Below are 12,832 nucleotides of genomic sequence, written 5' to 3'. Positions count from 1 at the left end.
AAGCAACTGAAAATCGAACAACACAAAAGGTTAAAGGGAACCCTGGCTATTAAGACATGTAGTCCCTAATTAGCCACAATTGTTCTCTTATACTAAAATATGTTGTTAGAAACACATAAAATAATCTAATTGCTTTAAAAATCTACAATGTTTATCACATATTTTGACCTGCGGGAGGCGCCATGTTCTACCTGCGCAATGCATTCTGGGGGCGATGACGTAGAGCGGTGGCTCTGGGAAGATGAGCCCCGTTAGTTTAACTGGGACAGGTATCTAAAACATAGATGAGCAGCATTCTCCCGGCCGTGGAGGCTGACGAGGGAGCCCATAAGACGTCTCGGTTCAGGCAAACTGGATCAAAGTTCTGTGATGCACGGGAGATCTGCAAAAATGATCAATGTCGTGAGCATCTTACCAGTGCATCAGGCTCCTGCGTAGACGGCGTAGGCTATGCCGTAGCCTGCGTAGCCGGGGCTTAGAGCCTGCAGCGCACCGCCATCCGCTCTCCGCTCTGCGCTCTCCGCTCTGGCCGGGATGGAGACGCCGGTGAGCATAGCCCACCCCTGCCCCCCCTAAAACCGGCTTCGGGTGCTGGGTCCACCGTTTGATGACAGACCAGAGGCTGAGGGGACTGGCCCGGGACTTTGACGAAACGGGAGGCGCAGACTTCGCTTCAAATAGGCAAGAACATCTTTATTTAATTTAATGACGCCAGATCTGGCTGGGGTTTTTATTGTAGCATCGGCTATCTGCTAGTTGAAACGTGTGGTCGGTTAGTCTATTTGAGTTTTATGGTGTTTTTATAGTTCATGCTTTATGGTGCGGTACTTTTTTTTTTTTTTTTTATTTAACTTTTTTGTAGGTGCGCCGTCACCTTAATGTTCAGCTCTGTTTTGATCTGTGTTTCTGGTGCGCCGTCACCTGTTTAGCTGTGTTTTCATCTGTTTCTGGGTGTCAGAACAGTGTACGGGGGTTAGCAGGAGCCACCGTCTGACGTCACTACCCAGAATCACTACAACAATGGCGACCTACATGTTAAATTATATTTTGAAATTTTATAAAAACGAAGACATCAAAAAGGTTTTTTATATCACATTGTTATAATTGATACCAACATTTATCTTTTAAGACCTACATGTCTTAATAGCCAGGGTTCCTTTTAAGGGAAGGGACTGGTGGTGCCGAATAAAGAGTACAATCAAAACAATGCTATTCTAATAGTCGACAAAATCTAACCTACCTAGCAAAACAAAACTTCCTACTCTACCTAAAAAAAGAAGTTAGACATGTGGCACTCACCTCTAACCTGGTGTATATAACAGAACGTTACCTACGTGATGCTAGGTGTACAGGGTACCCCATCTTACCCTGTCCCTTCCCCGTAAAGAACTGACTGGAAAAGGTAGCAAACTGAAAATGTACTGCTGGGGAAGTTTAACTGAGGACTGAACAAACTACTGAGACTGTTGGCTGTTTGGAGCAGCTGGAGGAGAAGAGTCTGATGGCTACGACACAGGTGCTTTATATATTGTGACGAGCTGAGATGATTGGTGGGACCGCTGAATGGAGGCCCAACCGGTGGAAAGAGGTGGAACCGAGTGGAGGGAATGGGCTGGACCTGAATATGAGACAGAAATGGAGGGAGAGAGAGAGAGAAGCAGGAGCAAAGAGGGGAAAACACCAAACTGCCCCCTCATATAGGGCTGGGCGATATGGACCAAAAGTCATATCTCGATATTTTCTAGCTGAATGGCGATACTCGATATATATCGATATTTTTTCTGTGACATAATTGGAGTTTCCCCCAAAGCATTATAGCATAGCATCTCTGTTAGCATCTCTGTTAGCATCTCTGTTAGCATCACTGTTAGCATCACTGTTAGCATCACTGTTAGCATCTCTGTTAGCTTCATTTTTTTCTGAGGCAAACCCTTAAAAAAACAGTCAGTTTTAATACAAAGCCTCGTGCCAAATGTCACACAGGTTCCTTTATTAACAGAGGTCTGCACAATATCAACATGTATAAAACAAATGAAATAAAAATAAACTGCCTGCATATATAGAGAAAAAACGCTTTTTGAATAAAATAAAACAAATATCCCTTTCCTGCATAACAATTAAATTAAAATACACTGTGCAATTAATACAATGTAGACAGTAACAGGCAGACTTTTCCACTGAGGTTGACAGTTGTGCAAATAACAAAACATTTGTGCAAATCTCAAATAAAACATTCAAGTCAATTTGTCACAAAATAAGCTATATCAAAATCATTATTTTTTTTAATTTTTTTTTTTAATAATCGATATAAACGATATTGTCTCGTACCATATCGCGTTTGAAAATATATCGATATATATTAAAATCTCGATATATCGCCCAGCCCTACCCTCATACTAGTACACGTAACACCTCCCTCACAAAAAACACAAACAAAATGTTTGTGACTCCACAAAAATCAAAAACTAAACCAAAATTAGCCCCAACAGCGAGACAGAGAATCTGCTCAGAACTCAGAACCCTTCTTATGGCGGATGACCAAACTATAATTCTGAACAATAAGGGCCCAGCGCATGAGGCGCTGGTTCTGGTTGTACATCCTGGAAAGAAAAACCAAGGGGTTATGATCAGTATAAACCACCACGGGAAGCATGCGCGAACCCACGTACACCTCCAAGTGCTGTAAGGCCAAAAGAAGGGCAAGCGTTTCTTTCTCTATAATGGAATATTTGAGCTGGTGTTTGTTGAACTTTTAGAAAAGTAACAAACTGGATGGTGGATTTCCTGGTCATCTGTTTGCAGCAAGACTGCACCGGCTCCACTTGCATCTATTTCCAACCTAAAGGGACGAGTAAAGTTAGGTGCAGAAAGGACAGGTGCACTACACAAGAGAGCTTTGCTGCTCTCTAAAGCATTCTGGCACTCACTGGACCAAACAAAGGGCTTGGAGATACTGGTTAGGGCAGTGAGAGGAGCTACAACAGTGGAAAGGTTTTTACAGAAGCCGCGATAGTACCCGGCCATACCTAGAAATCGTCGCAATTCCCTCCGAGTAGTGGGCCTTGGGAAAGCGGTGATGGCAGAAACCTTGGCATCGATGGGCCTCACTTTACCTCGGCCTATTTCTTTACCGAGGTAGAGAACTGTGCCTTTACCGAACTCACTCTTGGCTAAGTTGAGGGTTAATGAAGCACTTTCCAAACGGCTGAAAACTATGGAGTAAGATAACTTCCAAAAAGATGTGTCAATGTTATAACTATTCGTAATGATAAACATTTGTATGTAAATATAAAAAGTTGTACCCAAAATTCTGCTGTCACACACATGAGTCTGATAAATTATTAGGGTTAGGATTGTTTTTATGCGAGTATGAATCTAAAAGCTGTGAGTGCAAAGTCTTGTGAATACAACTCTAATTTCTACGACTACGAGTCTTCACTGTGAACAGCAATTCAAGTTTATGGGTACGAGTCGAAAAACTGTTGAAATGACGTCACAGGCAGTTCAAAGCATAGACATAAACGTAGACGCCCCATCGAGTGCTGAGCCAACTGCCACATCCAATATGGCGTCAACGTCGCCGCCATATTGGATGTTCAAGACTGCGCTGTAAACTAATACAAGTAAATGGACTTATTTTCATAAAGCGCCTTTCTACAAAGAAATGTACGTTTTACGTCTCATTTATTCATTCACACACGCACTAATATACTTGGGAAACAGTTAGGCACCAAATATAATATATTTAATGTTCTCAGATGGCAAAAATAAGAACTTTATTGATCCCACATAGGAGTAATTCATGTTATATCAGCTATAGAGAACAAGGTAGTGCCGGAAAACAATATATATCCCCCTCACAAAAATAAGAAAAATAGAAAAACATATTTTCTCATCAACAAAACATATTTTTAAATTTTCAAGTAAAATAACATATTTGAACTATTTTTCAGATTTTTTTCAATTATTTTATTGTATGAAATTGTTTTAATTTGTTTTGTTGATCTACTTTTCTATATTTTCTTATCTTATCCATATTGGATGTGGCAGTTGGCTCAGCAGCTCCATGGGGCGTCTACGTATACATGTCTATTCTGTGACCTGCCTGTGACGTCATTTCAACAGTTTTTCGACTCGTACCCATAAACTTGAATTCGTGTTCACAGTGAAGACTCGTAGTCGTAGAAATTAGAGTTGTATTGTCTTGTTATTCACAAGACTTTGCACTCACAGCTTTTAGATTCATACTCACATAAAAACAATCCTAACCCTAATAATTTATCAGACTCATGTGTGTGACAGCAGAATGTTGGGTACAACTTTTTTATTTACATACAAATGTTTATCATTACGAATACGAATAGTTATAACAGGGACACATCTTTTTGGACGTTATCTTACTCCATACAAGACCTTTCTCAGTGTGGACACATGTGAATTCCAGTCTGACGTTTACACACAAATGTCATCCAAATATGACTTAGTGTGGAGCATCCCCCAGCACCTGATTAACGAGCCTCTGAAAGGTCGCAGGGACGTTACACATACCAAAAATCATCACTGTATATTGGCAGAAATGATCAGGAGTAACAGGAGCTAATACTTGTTGTTGTTGTTGTTTTCCTGCTCAGCCCCTGAGACCGTCTCTGAAGAAGAGCGTGAGCCGTCCGGCCACCGGCTCCACGTCGGAGAGCGTGGGCGGAACCGGAGATGGAGGTTTCTCCAGCAGAGACCGGAGGGCCAAGTTCGGTCGCCAGACGTCGCTCTCGCAGAGTATCCGGAAGTAAGTTCTGCTGCTGTTGTTGTTTTCTGTTGGCTCAGGTTTGCAAAGCAACATATTTCTGCTTCTGTTGGCCGTGACGAGTCCACAGAGCTGTCAATCACCCACATCCACCAAGCCCTTCCTGAGATACGGCCGTGTACAAATACTCACAACACATGTATATCTGAACACGTTTAGCTGCATAAAGTTATCAAATAAAGTTTTATAGTTGGAAACCTCTTTAACTTTCAGGTGCTTAGGACGCAGGTGTGATTAAATGTGTCTCAACATCCTCTTAAAAAACCTTTAAAAACTCAACAGGAAGCTAAACCTCAGGTTTTTTAGGAAATTATCATCATTACAGCTTTGATCGGTACCAAAGTGGGCGGTACCAAACTCCGTCTTTCTGGATCACAACAGTCTTTTTTACTCTTATTTTGCCACCAAATATAATGTGTTTTTAATGTTAATTAATTAAAATAAAGACTACTTAGATGGGAATTAACATTTATTGAGGCAACATAACATTGCAGTCTTTTTCCTCAGTAGTTGAACTGAAATGCTTTTGAGCCTTTTCAGTAAAAACAAATAACATTACATACAAAACAAATAAAGTGCTCAATTAGCTTCTTTTTTTTTTTCAAGTAAAAAATAAATGACTTTAAACAAACTCAAGTTACTGTATATATTTTTACAAAGTACATATTAATAGAATCTTTTCCGTAAAACTGCTTTAAAGTGCATCGAAAACAAGGTCAAATGCAGCAAACTTAAGTTGTCTTTACAAGAACAAAAACTTTTAAAACTTTAATGGTTATACACGTTTGTAGCGACGTGGGGGGCTCGTTGGCTTTTTCGAGACTCCTTTCTTTCATTTTCACATGGCTCTTCAACATTAGGTGGTCATCATCATCACATGTATTTTTACACCTTCAGTCAATAGAGTTTAGCAGAATTTGCAGAATAAAATGTCACCTGACACATAGAAGTCCCCGGGGTTCTGTTCGGCTCTGTATTTAGGCGTCAGCGTCGTGTTCCTTAATGTTTTCGCCGACGAAGGCTGATTTATTTTGAAGTCGCTTCACATGTTTGGAACAAAAGGGGAAATTTCAGAGCTGTGTCACGCAGATCAGCGTCCCTCTGCTAAAATTCCCCCTGGGTTTACCTTCCTCTCCCCGTGTTAACAGCATTTCAGTCAAATGATGTCATTTTCCACGATATTCCGTGTTAAAAAGTAGATTCTGTTTTTATTGGTCAATTCCGGGATCGTGGAAACCGTAGAGCCCTGGACTCTCCGTCTAGACATCTCTGCTGAGACTGCTGCCTCCGTGACCCGGTAACGGATGAGCGGAAGAAAATGGATGGATGGATGGATATTTTTGTCTAAATTGTGTTGTGAATAGGGCTGCAACTAACGATTATTTTAATAATCGATTCATTTGTCGATTATTTTTTCGATTAATCGATGAATCGGATAAATAAAAAGCATTAAATTCCAACCATTCAAAAACAGAACTGACAGTGCAAATTCACAGTGCAGATAATCTTCAGAAAGTTCACGAACAGGTCGCTCCTTGAACATCCCTGAGCTTTTAAAGTATTGATAAAAAAAAACAACTAAATGGAATGACACAGAAAACATACACATGTATGCTTTACATCTGCCAAATATATACAAAAATAAAGTGCACAAAAGAGGTATACTTTGTTTAAAAGGGACCTGAGCTGCCAGAACAATAAATAAATTATAAAAAATAAAGAAAAATACAAATCAGAAACAGGATTTGTTTGAACATTACAATTTGTTCTTTCACTGCCTTCATTCAAAAAACTAAGGATCTTACCAAGAAATGTTCTTATTTCTAACCTAAAAATGCCATTACACCTGATATCACACATCACTTAAAAGGTTAGGTGTTTTTCCCACGTGTTAAAATTGAACTTTCATTTGTGTCAAGCAAATTTTAAGTTCTAGTTACGTTTTAAGTTAAAGTCTTTATAAGATTTTGAGTTTTGGCAGTGTTTAAAATAAAATTATGAGACCTGCTGTATTGGAGCACATTTTATTTTAGTTAAACTGTAGCGGGAACAGATGTTTAGAGGAACCTACGTATGTACCGGGTTAGAGGGGACATATCGGAGAACGGACCAGAAGAATATAGCGTGGATTAAAAATAAAAGTTAAGCACTGAGCTACATGTGTCTCCCGTCTGGGCCATTGCAGACTGCCTGAGTACATAGATATATATATATCGCATATATATATATATATATATATATATATATATATATATATATACGGCATGTTACTAAAACCAAACAAATCCGTGCCCTCTTTCTTTTCCTTCACGTGCGCAGCGTCAGCGCGTTGTGCAGCATTAAATGTAGTCCGGGCGCGACTTAAGGCTGATTTATGGTTCTGCGTTAGATCGACGGCGTAGCCTACGCCGTCGATCTAACGCAGAACCATAAATCAGGCTTTAGTGAGTGACGTAATAATCGCGCGACACAACGAATAGATAATGGAATTCGTTGCCAACGCTTTTAATAATCGATTTTTATCGATTTTATCGATTGGTTGTGTTTCAGGAACACGGCCCAGTGGTTCGGCGTCGGTGAGGACTGTGAGACGAAGCAGCAGGTCTGGCAGAGGAAGAGTCTTCGTCACTGCAGCCAGCGCTACGGGAAGCTGAAGCCGCAGTTCCGGGAGCCCGACGCCGCCGTGGCGGCGGCTAACGCCGACCAGGGACTGGACTCGCCCGGCGCCCACAGGATGCCCAAGGTCTGAACCCCCATCACCACGCTCCCCGCCCCGGTTCTGTCCCCCCAGATCCGTGCGTGCGTGCGTGTGTGCGCGCACATTTGCATGTATAGTATGTAAGATTTGATGTCTAGACACGATACACATGCATGATATGAAATGACAACCTAAATTGGTTTTGTCGGTTTCTTTAGCATCTTTTCACTTTCTGTTTTCAGAGCTATTATTACTATTACTAATATTACAGTTATAATTATTATTATTATTTTGTGTAGCCTCATGATACTTCATTTGTTCTTTTTGTATATTCTATTATGTTAAAAGGCAAGATCAGCTTTATGCTTCAAGTCCAGGCCTTTTTCGGTCAAAATAATCACCATGTTGACCAAAGAAAAACCTGTAAATGTTTATTATCTTGCTTATTAATTTTCTGCTTCTAACTGACGGACCAGATCGTGGACCCGCTGGCCCGCGGCCGGGCCTTCCGCTGCCCCGACGAGCAGGACGGGCGTTCCCCCCGGACGCCCCACTCGGCGGTCCCGCTGACCCCGGGCATCACGTCCCTCAGCTCCTTCACCAGCCAGCCGGGCTACGGACGCTTCCCCCGACGCAAGAGGGAGTCGGTGGCCCGGATGAGCATCAGGGCGGCGTCCAGGCTGCTGCGGGTGAGCAAAACCGGCCCGGGACACGTCCGGTCCCTTGTCCTAACGGGTGTTATAGACCAGGGGCTGGATTCACAAAACATTCTTAAGAAAAAAAATCTTCTTAAAGGGAAAGTTCGGTTTTTTACAACCTGGACCTTATTTCTGGCATTTTTTATGGTTGTATACTCACCCAGAGGTGTTTGGTGTCATTTGGAGTCCTTCGGAAGATATTAGGAGTTTTTTGCGAGCAGCTTCTCCATATAACGGTAGCGCATGAGGGCACTCGCGGGACACAGACGATGCAGCGTCTAAATAACACTGCTTCCAGGACCTGTTGTAACATTGTGGCGCTGTCTGTGTAATAAATAAAATAAATAAATCCGTTTGTAAACAAGACCTCTGAACTCATGACGTCATCTCTGTGCACTCTGTCCTCCGTTCAGTGAGCTCTTCAGCCGTAAACTCCGGCTCAAAACGGTAAGGACGTCCATCATATTCAAAGTCGTCGTCCACAACCTCAGAATTTGACAAATATTCAGACATGTTTCAAATAACTATCAGTAAACTAACAGTAGCGAACTCCAGCTGTACACGGAGCTGTGTCTGGGACGCGCGCACAGAGATGACGTCATGAGTTCAGAGGTCTTGTTTACAAACGGATTTATTTATTTTATTTATTACACAGACAGCGCCACAATGTTACAACAGGTCCTGGAAGCAGATCTAGTGATTCATAAAAGAAATGAAGAGTTTCGCGGCAATCATGTGTTATTTAGACGCTGCAACGTCTGTGTCCCTCTGTGCCCCGTTCACTACCGTTATATGGAGAAGCGCCTCGCAAAAAACTCCTAATATCTTCCGAAGGAATCCAAATGACACCAAACACCTCTGGGTGAGTATACAACCATAAAAAATGCCAGAAATAAGGTCCAGGTTGTAAAAAACCGAACTTTCCCTTTAAGTTCAGTCTTAAGAAGAAAAAAGAGAAGAAGTCATATTCTCCAAAAAAGTTCTAAGTATTTTCTCAACTTCCTTCTTAAGTTTCTTCTTAAGAAAATACTTAAGAATAAATGGTATTCTTGAAATAAAAGTTCTCAAATTTGTTCTTGACTTTTTTCTTAACTTTAAGACAACCTTGACCTGTCTTAACATTTCTTCTGTGAAAAGTTTAGACTAGTAGGTCATAGTTTGAGGATATACTTTGTAATTAATTACACAAAGAGCCTGTTAACTGTTTTTTAGCATGTTAGTTAGCGTGGTAGTAAATTATTATTAATTTTCCCCAATAGTATTTTTTTTCACACATTAATCTCATCCACCATAACCTTGAAAAGTTCCTGCATCTCTTTTTCTCCTTCTCCATGTTTCGTGAGTGACTGACGGTTAAGATAAATGTTATAAATGTTGTTTGTTGGCGCGTGCAATGCAATGACATATTTTTAGTAGGAAAAATAAGAATAAAAATAAGAAATTCGTAAGAAATTACAGTTCTCAAGACGGTTCTTAAGAAAATATTGAGGAATTTCACTTAAGAACTTTCTTATGAACTTCTTAATTTTAGATCTTAAGACATTTCTTAAGATTGTTCTTAAGAACATATTGGTGAATCCGGCCCCAGAACTTTCTAGACCAGAACTTTCTAGACCAGCAGCAGAACTTTACTGATCAGAACTTTGTTCCAGGGCCGCGGCGGCGTGGCGGGCTCCCAGACCAGCCGGGGTTTCCCCAGGAGGAGCTTCGTCAGGCCCAGCTGGATGGAGGAGGACACGGTGGACTCTGGAGACGCCTCGGTGTCTCTGTTCTTCAGCAAGGTCGGCCTCTTCCTCCTCTTCCTCCTCCTCCTCTTCCTCCTCTTCCTCCCCTTCCTCTTCTCCTCTTCCTCCTCTTCCTCCCCTTCTCCTCCTCCGTCAGGTGTTTACGTCCCACCAGTCCTCCAGCCCTCGGTCCGATCTCCGGACGTCTCCAGAACTGGAACTAAACCACATCCGTAAACACAGACGACAGGCCAATAAATAACTGTTACTTTCGCTGCCTCTTATCTGACCTGCGTTACCTTTGATATGTGAAATCCTGCCATTCACTTTAACCCTTTATGAGCTACAGTAGAACTAGTCTAAGCATATTTTTACATCCTATACTGCTATTTTATGGATTATTTTTATTTTCTATGAATCAAAACAACCCATATAAGCCAATCTTTAATAATCTGTATGTTACCAGTCCATACTAACTAAATAAATTGCTAAAAAGTGCAAATAACTATCAATTTTACACATATTTTAGAACTTTATTGACCAGTCAGGGCTCCAGACTAACTTTTTTCACTAGGAGCACAGTAGCCCCTAACTGAAAATTTTTAGGGGCACAATCAGAAATGTTAGGAGCGCACATCGTTTATCGACACGCTAACCACATTTTTACATTTCTACTACATTTCAGTGTATTAGTAATACGTATTTCATAATAGATTAATGAATTACCACAATGTGCTGTTTCAAATGCAGTGTTACATTTTATTGTGCACTTTTAAAGATGCCGCAACATAAAGTAAACTGACAGCACCATTGCTGTCATTGTATATAAAAAAAACATACATTCACATGATAAAAAAGTGCTTGGTAACAAAGTGCTTAGTAACCTTTCAGCCATGAATGTAACTGTTAAACACAGTAATGTACAAATGTACAAATATTGGGAGTACTGGCCAATAACATTTCCCTACTTGTGTCTTTACTAAAACCCTGAACTTACACCAGTCGACCAAATTCACTGCCTTCACTCAAATAACTAAGGATCTTACCAAGAAATGTTCTTATTTCTAACCTAAAAATGCCATTACACCTGATAACACACATCACTTAAAAGGTTAGGTGTTTTTCCCACGTGTTAAAATTTAAATTTCATTTGTGTCAAGCAAATTTTAAGTCCTAGTTACGTTTTAAGTTAGTTTTGGCAGTGTTCAAAATAAAATTATGACACCTGCTGTATTGGAGAACATTTTCTTTTTTTTTTTTTCTTTACCGGGTGAAGGCTGATTTATGGTTCCGCGTCACAACAACGCAGAGCCTACGCGTCGATTTAAGGCGGAACCATAATTCAGGCTTTAGGGGAACATATCGGAGAACAACCAGAAGAATATAGAGTGGATTAAAAATAAAAGTTAAGCACTGAGCTACACGTGTCTCCCGTCTGGGCCATTGCAGACTCATTACCTGAGCATGATGTTACTAAAACCAAACATACCCGCCATCTCTTTCCTCTAACTTTATGTGTGCGCCGCGGCGGCAGCGAGTTGTGTCGCATTAAATGTCGTCCGGGCGTAATACCAGCTGGTGAAATTAAACGAAAAAAAAAAAATAAATAAATAGATCCCCCGACTCATTCCCTTTCACACTCATTGGCCTGCAAATATGGGGGTTCATTGATGCACCCCTTCCACGTTTAACGTGTAAAAGAAAAAAAAAGAAAAAAACACTGGCAAATTTACTGGTCGCACGTGTGCGAGTGGACATGAAATTCAGTCGCACATACTCAAATTTTGGTCGCAAAATGCGAGCATTTGGTCGCAGTCTGGAGCCCTGCCAGTACCAGAGCTCTATCAGTTAATCAGTTCTCTGCTGGAAGCAACGCGTCGACGCGTAAAGGGAGACGCCAACATGTTGGTATTTCCTGCTGGAGCTTGATTAAAGGCTCTAACCGTCCTCTGTTATGATCTATTCATGTCTCTCACGTATTTATAGCTCAAAATAATCCTCCCGCGTTCTGGCGGTCCAGATAAAAGGAGATAAAAGGAGGCGACGGGCCGGATTGGACCCGTGGACCTTCAGTTCAATATGTGGATGCATCTCTTTAAATTCAGTCAGGTTTTACCTCATTTATTTCATTAAAGGGGGATGAAACCTGTTAATGTTTGGTCACGTGAATCCAGCGGCGCTGACGCTTAAAAAGTCTTAAATTCCAGTTTCCTGAAATAAGGCCTTTTAAATGTCTTAATTTGTCTTAAATCTCAATCCAAAGGTCTTAATTTTTTAACCTTAATTTTAGAGGCAATTTATCCAGTCATCGTTAAAAGGTTTTCTTACACTGGAAAGTTTATTTAATAGTTTTGAGGAGAAATACATTTGTTTACCAGTTGTTAGACGCCTCAGTCAGGGTTGCCAGGTTGAGCGGGTTTCAGCCCAACTGGTCGGGTTGATCAAATCTGGGCTGCTTTTCCTGGTTTTTACTAAATATTTAGGAGAAATTATTAACAAAAAGGTTTCCATTATGGCAGAGAAAAGTAGAAACTTACACAATAAACTCACTGATATATTTAATTGTAGTCTTTAACATAGAGAAAGTTTGATTCGGGTTGTTTTTTCATTATTTCCGTGGCGTTTGGGCTGGAACCTGTCAGATCTGGCAACCTCGACCTCAGCGCTGGATTTCTTAGTGTCTTTTTGGTCTTAAATTTAGTTTGAAAATGGTATCAAAAAGTCTTAAATTTACCTCGGCCCAACTTGTAGACGCCCTGTCCAGTCAAAGTGTGTTTTTAATTCCTGATATTTGAATCTACGTTGTTGTGCTGCTCTGATTGAAGTAAATATTTCCCGTTCTTCAGCGTTCTATCTATCTATCTATTATCTATCTATTATCTATCATCCTAACTAACAACTAACTAATTCC

The 12,832-nt window shown here is 40.7% G+C and overlaps 1 protein-coding gene across 1 annotated transcript in view; it reads left to right on the top strand.

The window, feature by feature from the left end:
• LOC133449108 (inactive rhomboid protein 2-like) overlaps positions 1–12,832 on the top strand; it is a 74,233-nt gene that overhangs the window by 37,029 nt on the left and 24,372 nt on the right. Inside the window, exons 3-6 of the mRNA XM_061728273.1 lie at positions 4,632–4,783; positions 7,352–7,544; positions 7,976–8,188; positions 9,850–9,978. Coding sequence (XP_061584257.1) covers positions 4,632–4,783; positions 7,352–7,544; positions 7,976–8,188; positions 9,850–9,978 — 687 coding nt within the window. The remainder of the gene's footprint in view (positions 1–4,631; positions 4,784–7,351; positions 7,545–7,975; positions 8,189–9,849; positions 9,979–12,832) is intronic.

This window comes from Cololabis saira, chromosome 1 (assembly GCF_033807715.1).
Source record: "Cololabis saira isolate AMF1-May2022 chromosome 1, fColSai1.1, whole genome shotgun sequence".
NCBI classification, from domain to species: domain Eukaryota; kingdom Metazoa; phylum Chordata; class Actinopteri; order Beloniformes; family Belonidae; genus Cololabis; species Cololabis saira.
The sequence above is the reverse complement of the archived record's forward strand: the minus strand, read 5'-3'. Positions and strand labels throughout refer to the sequence as shown.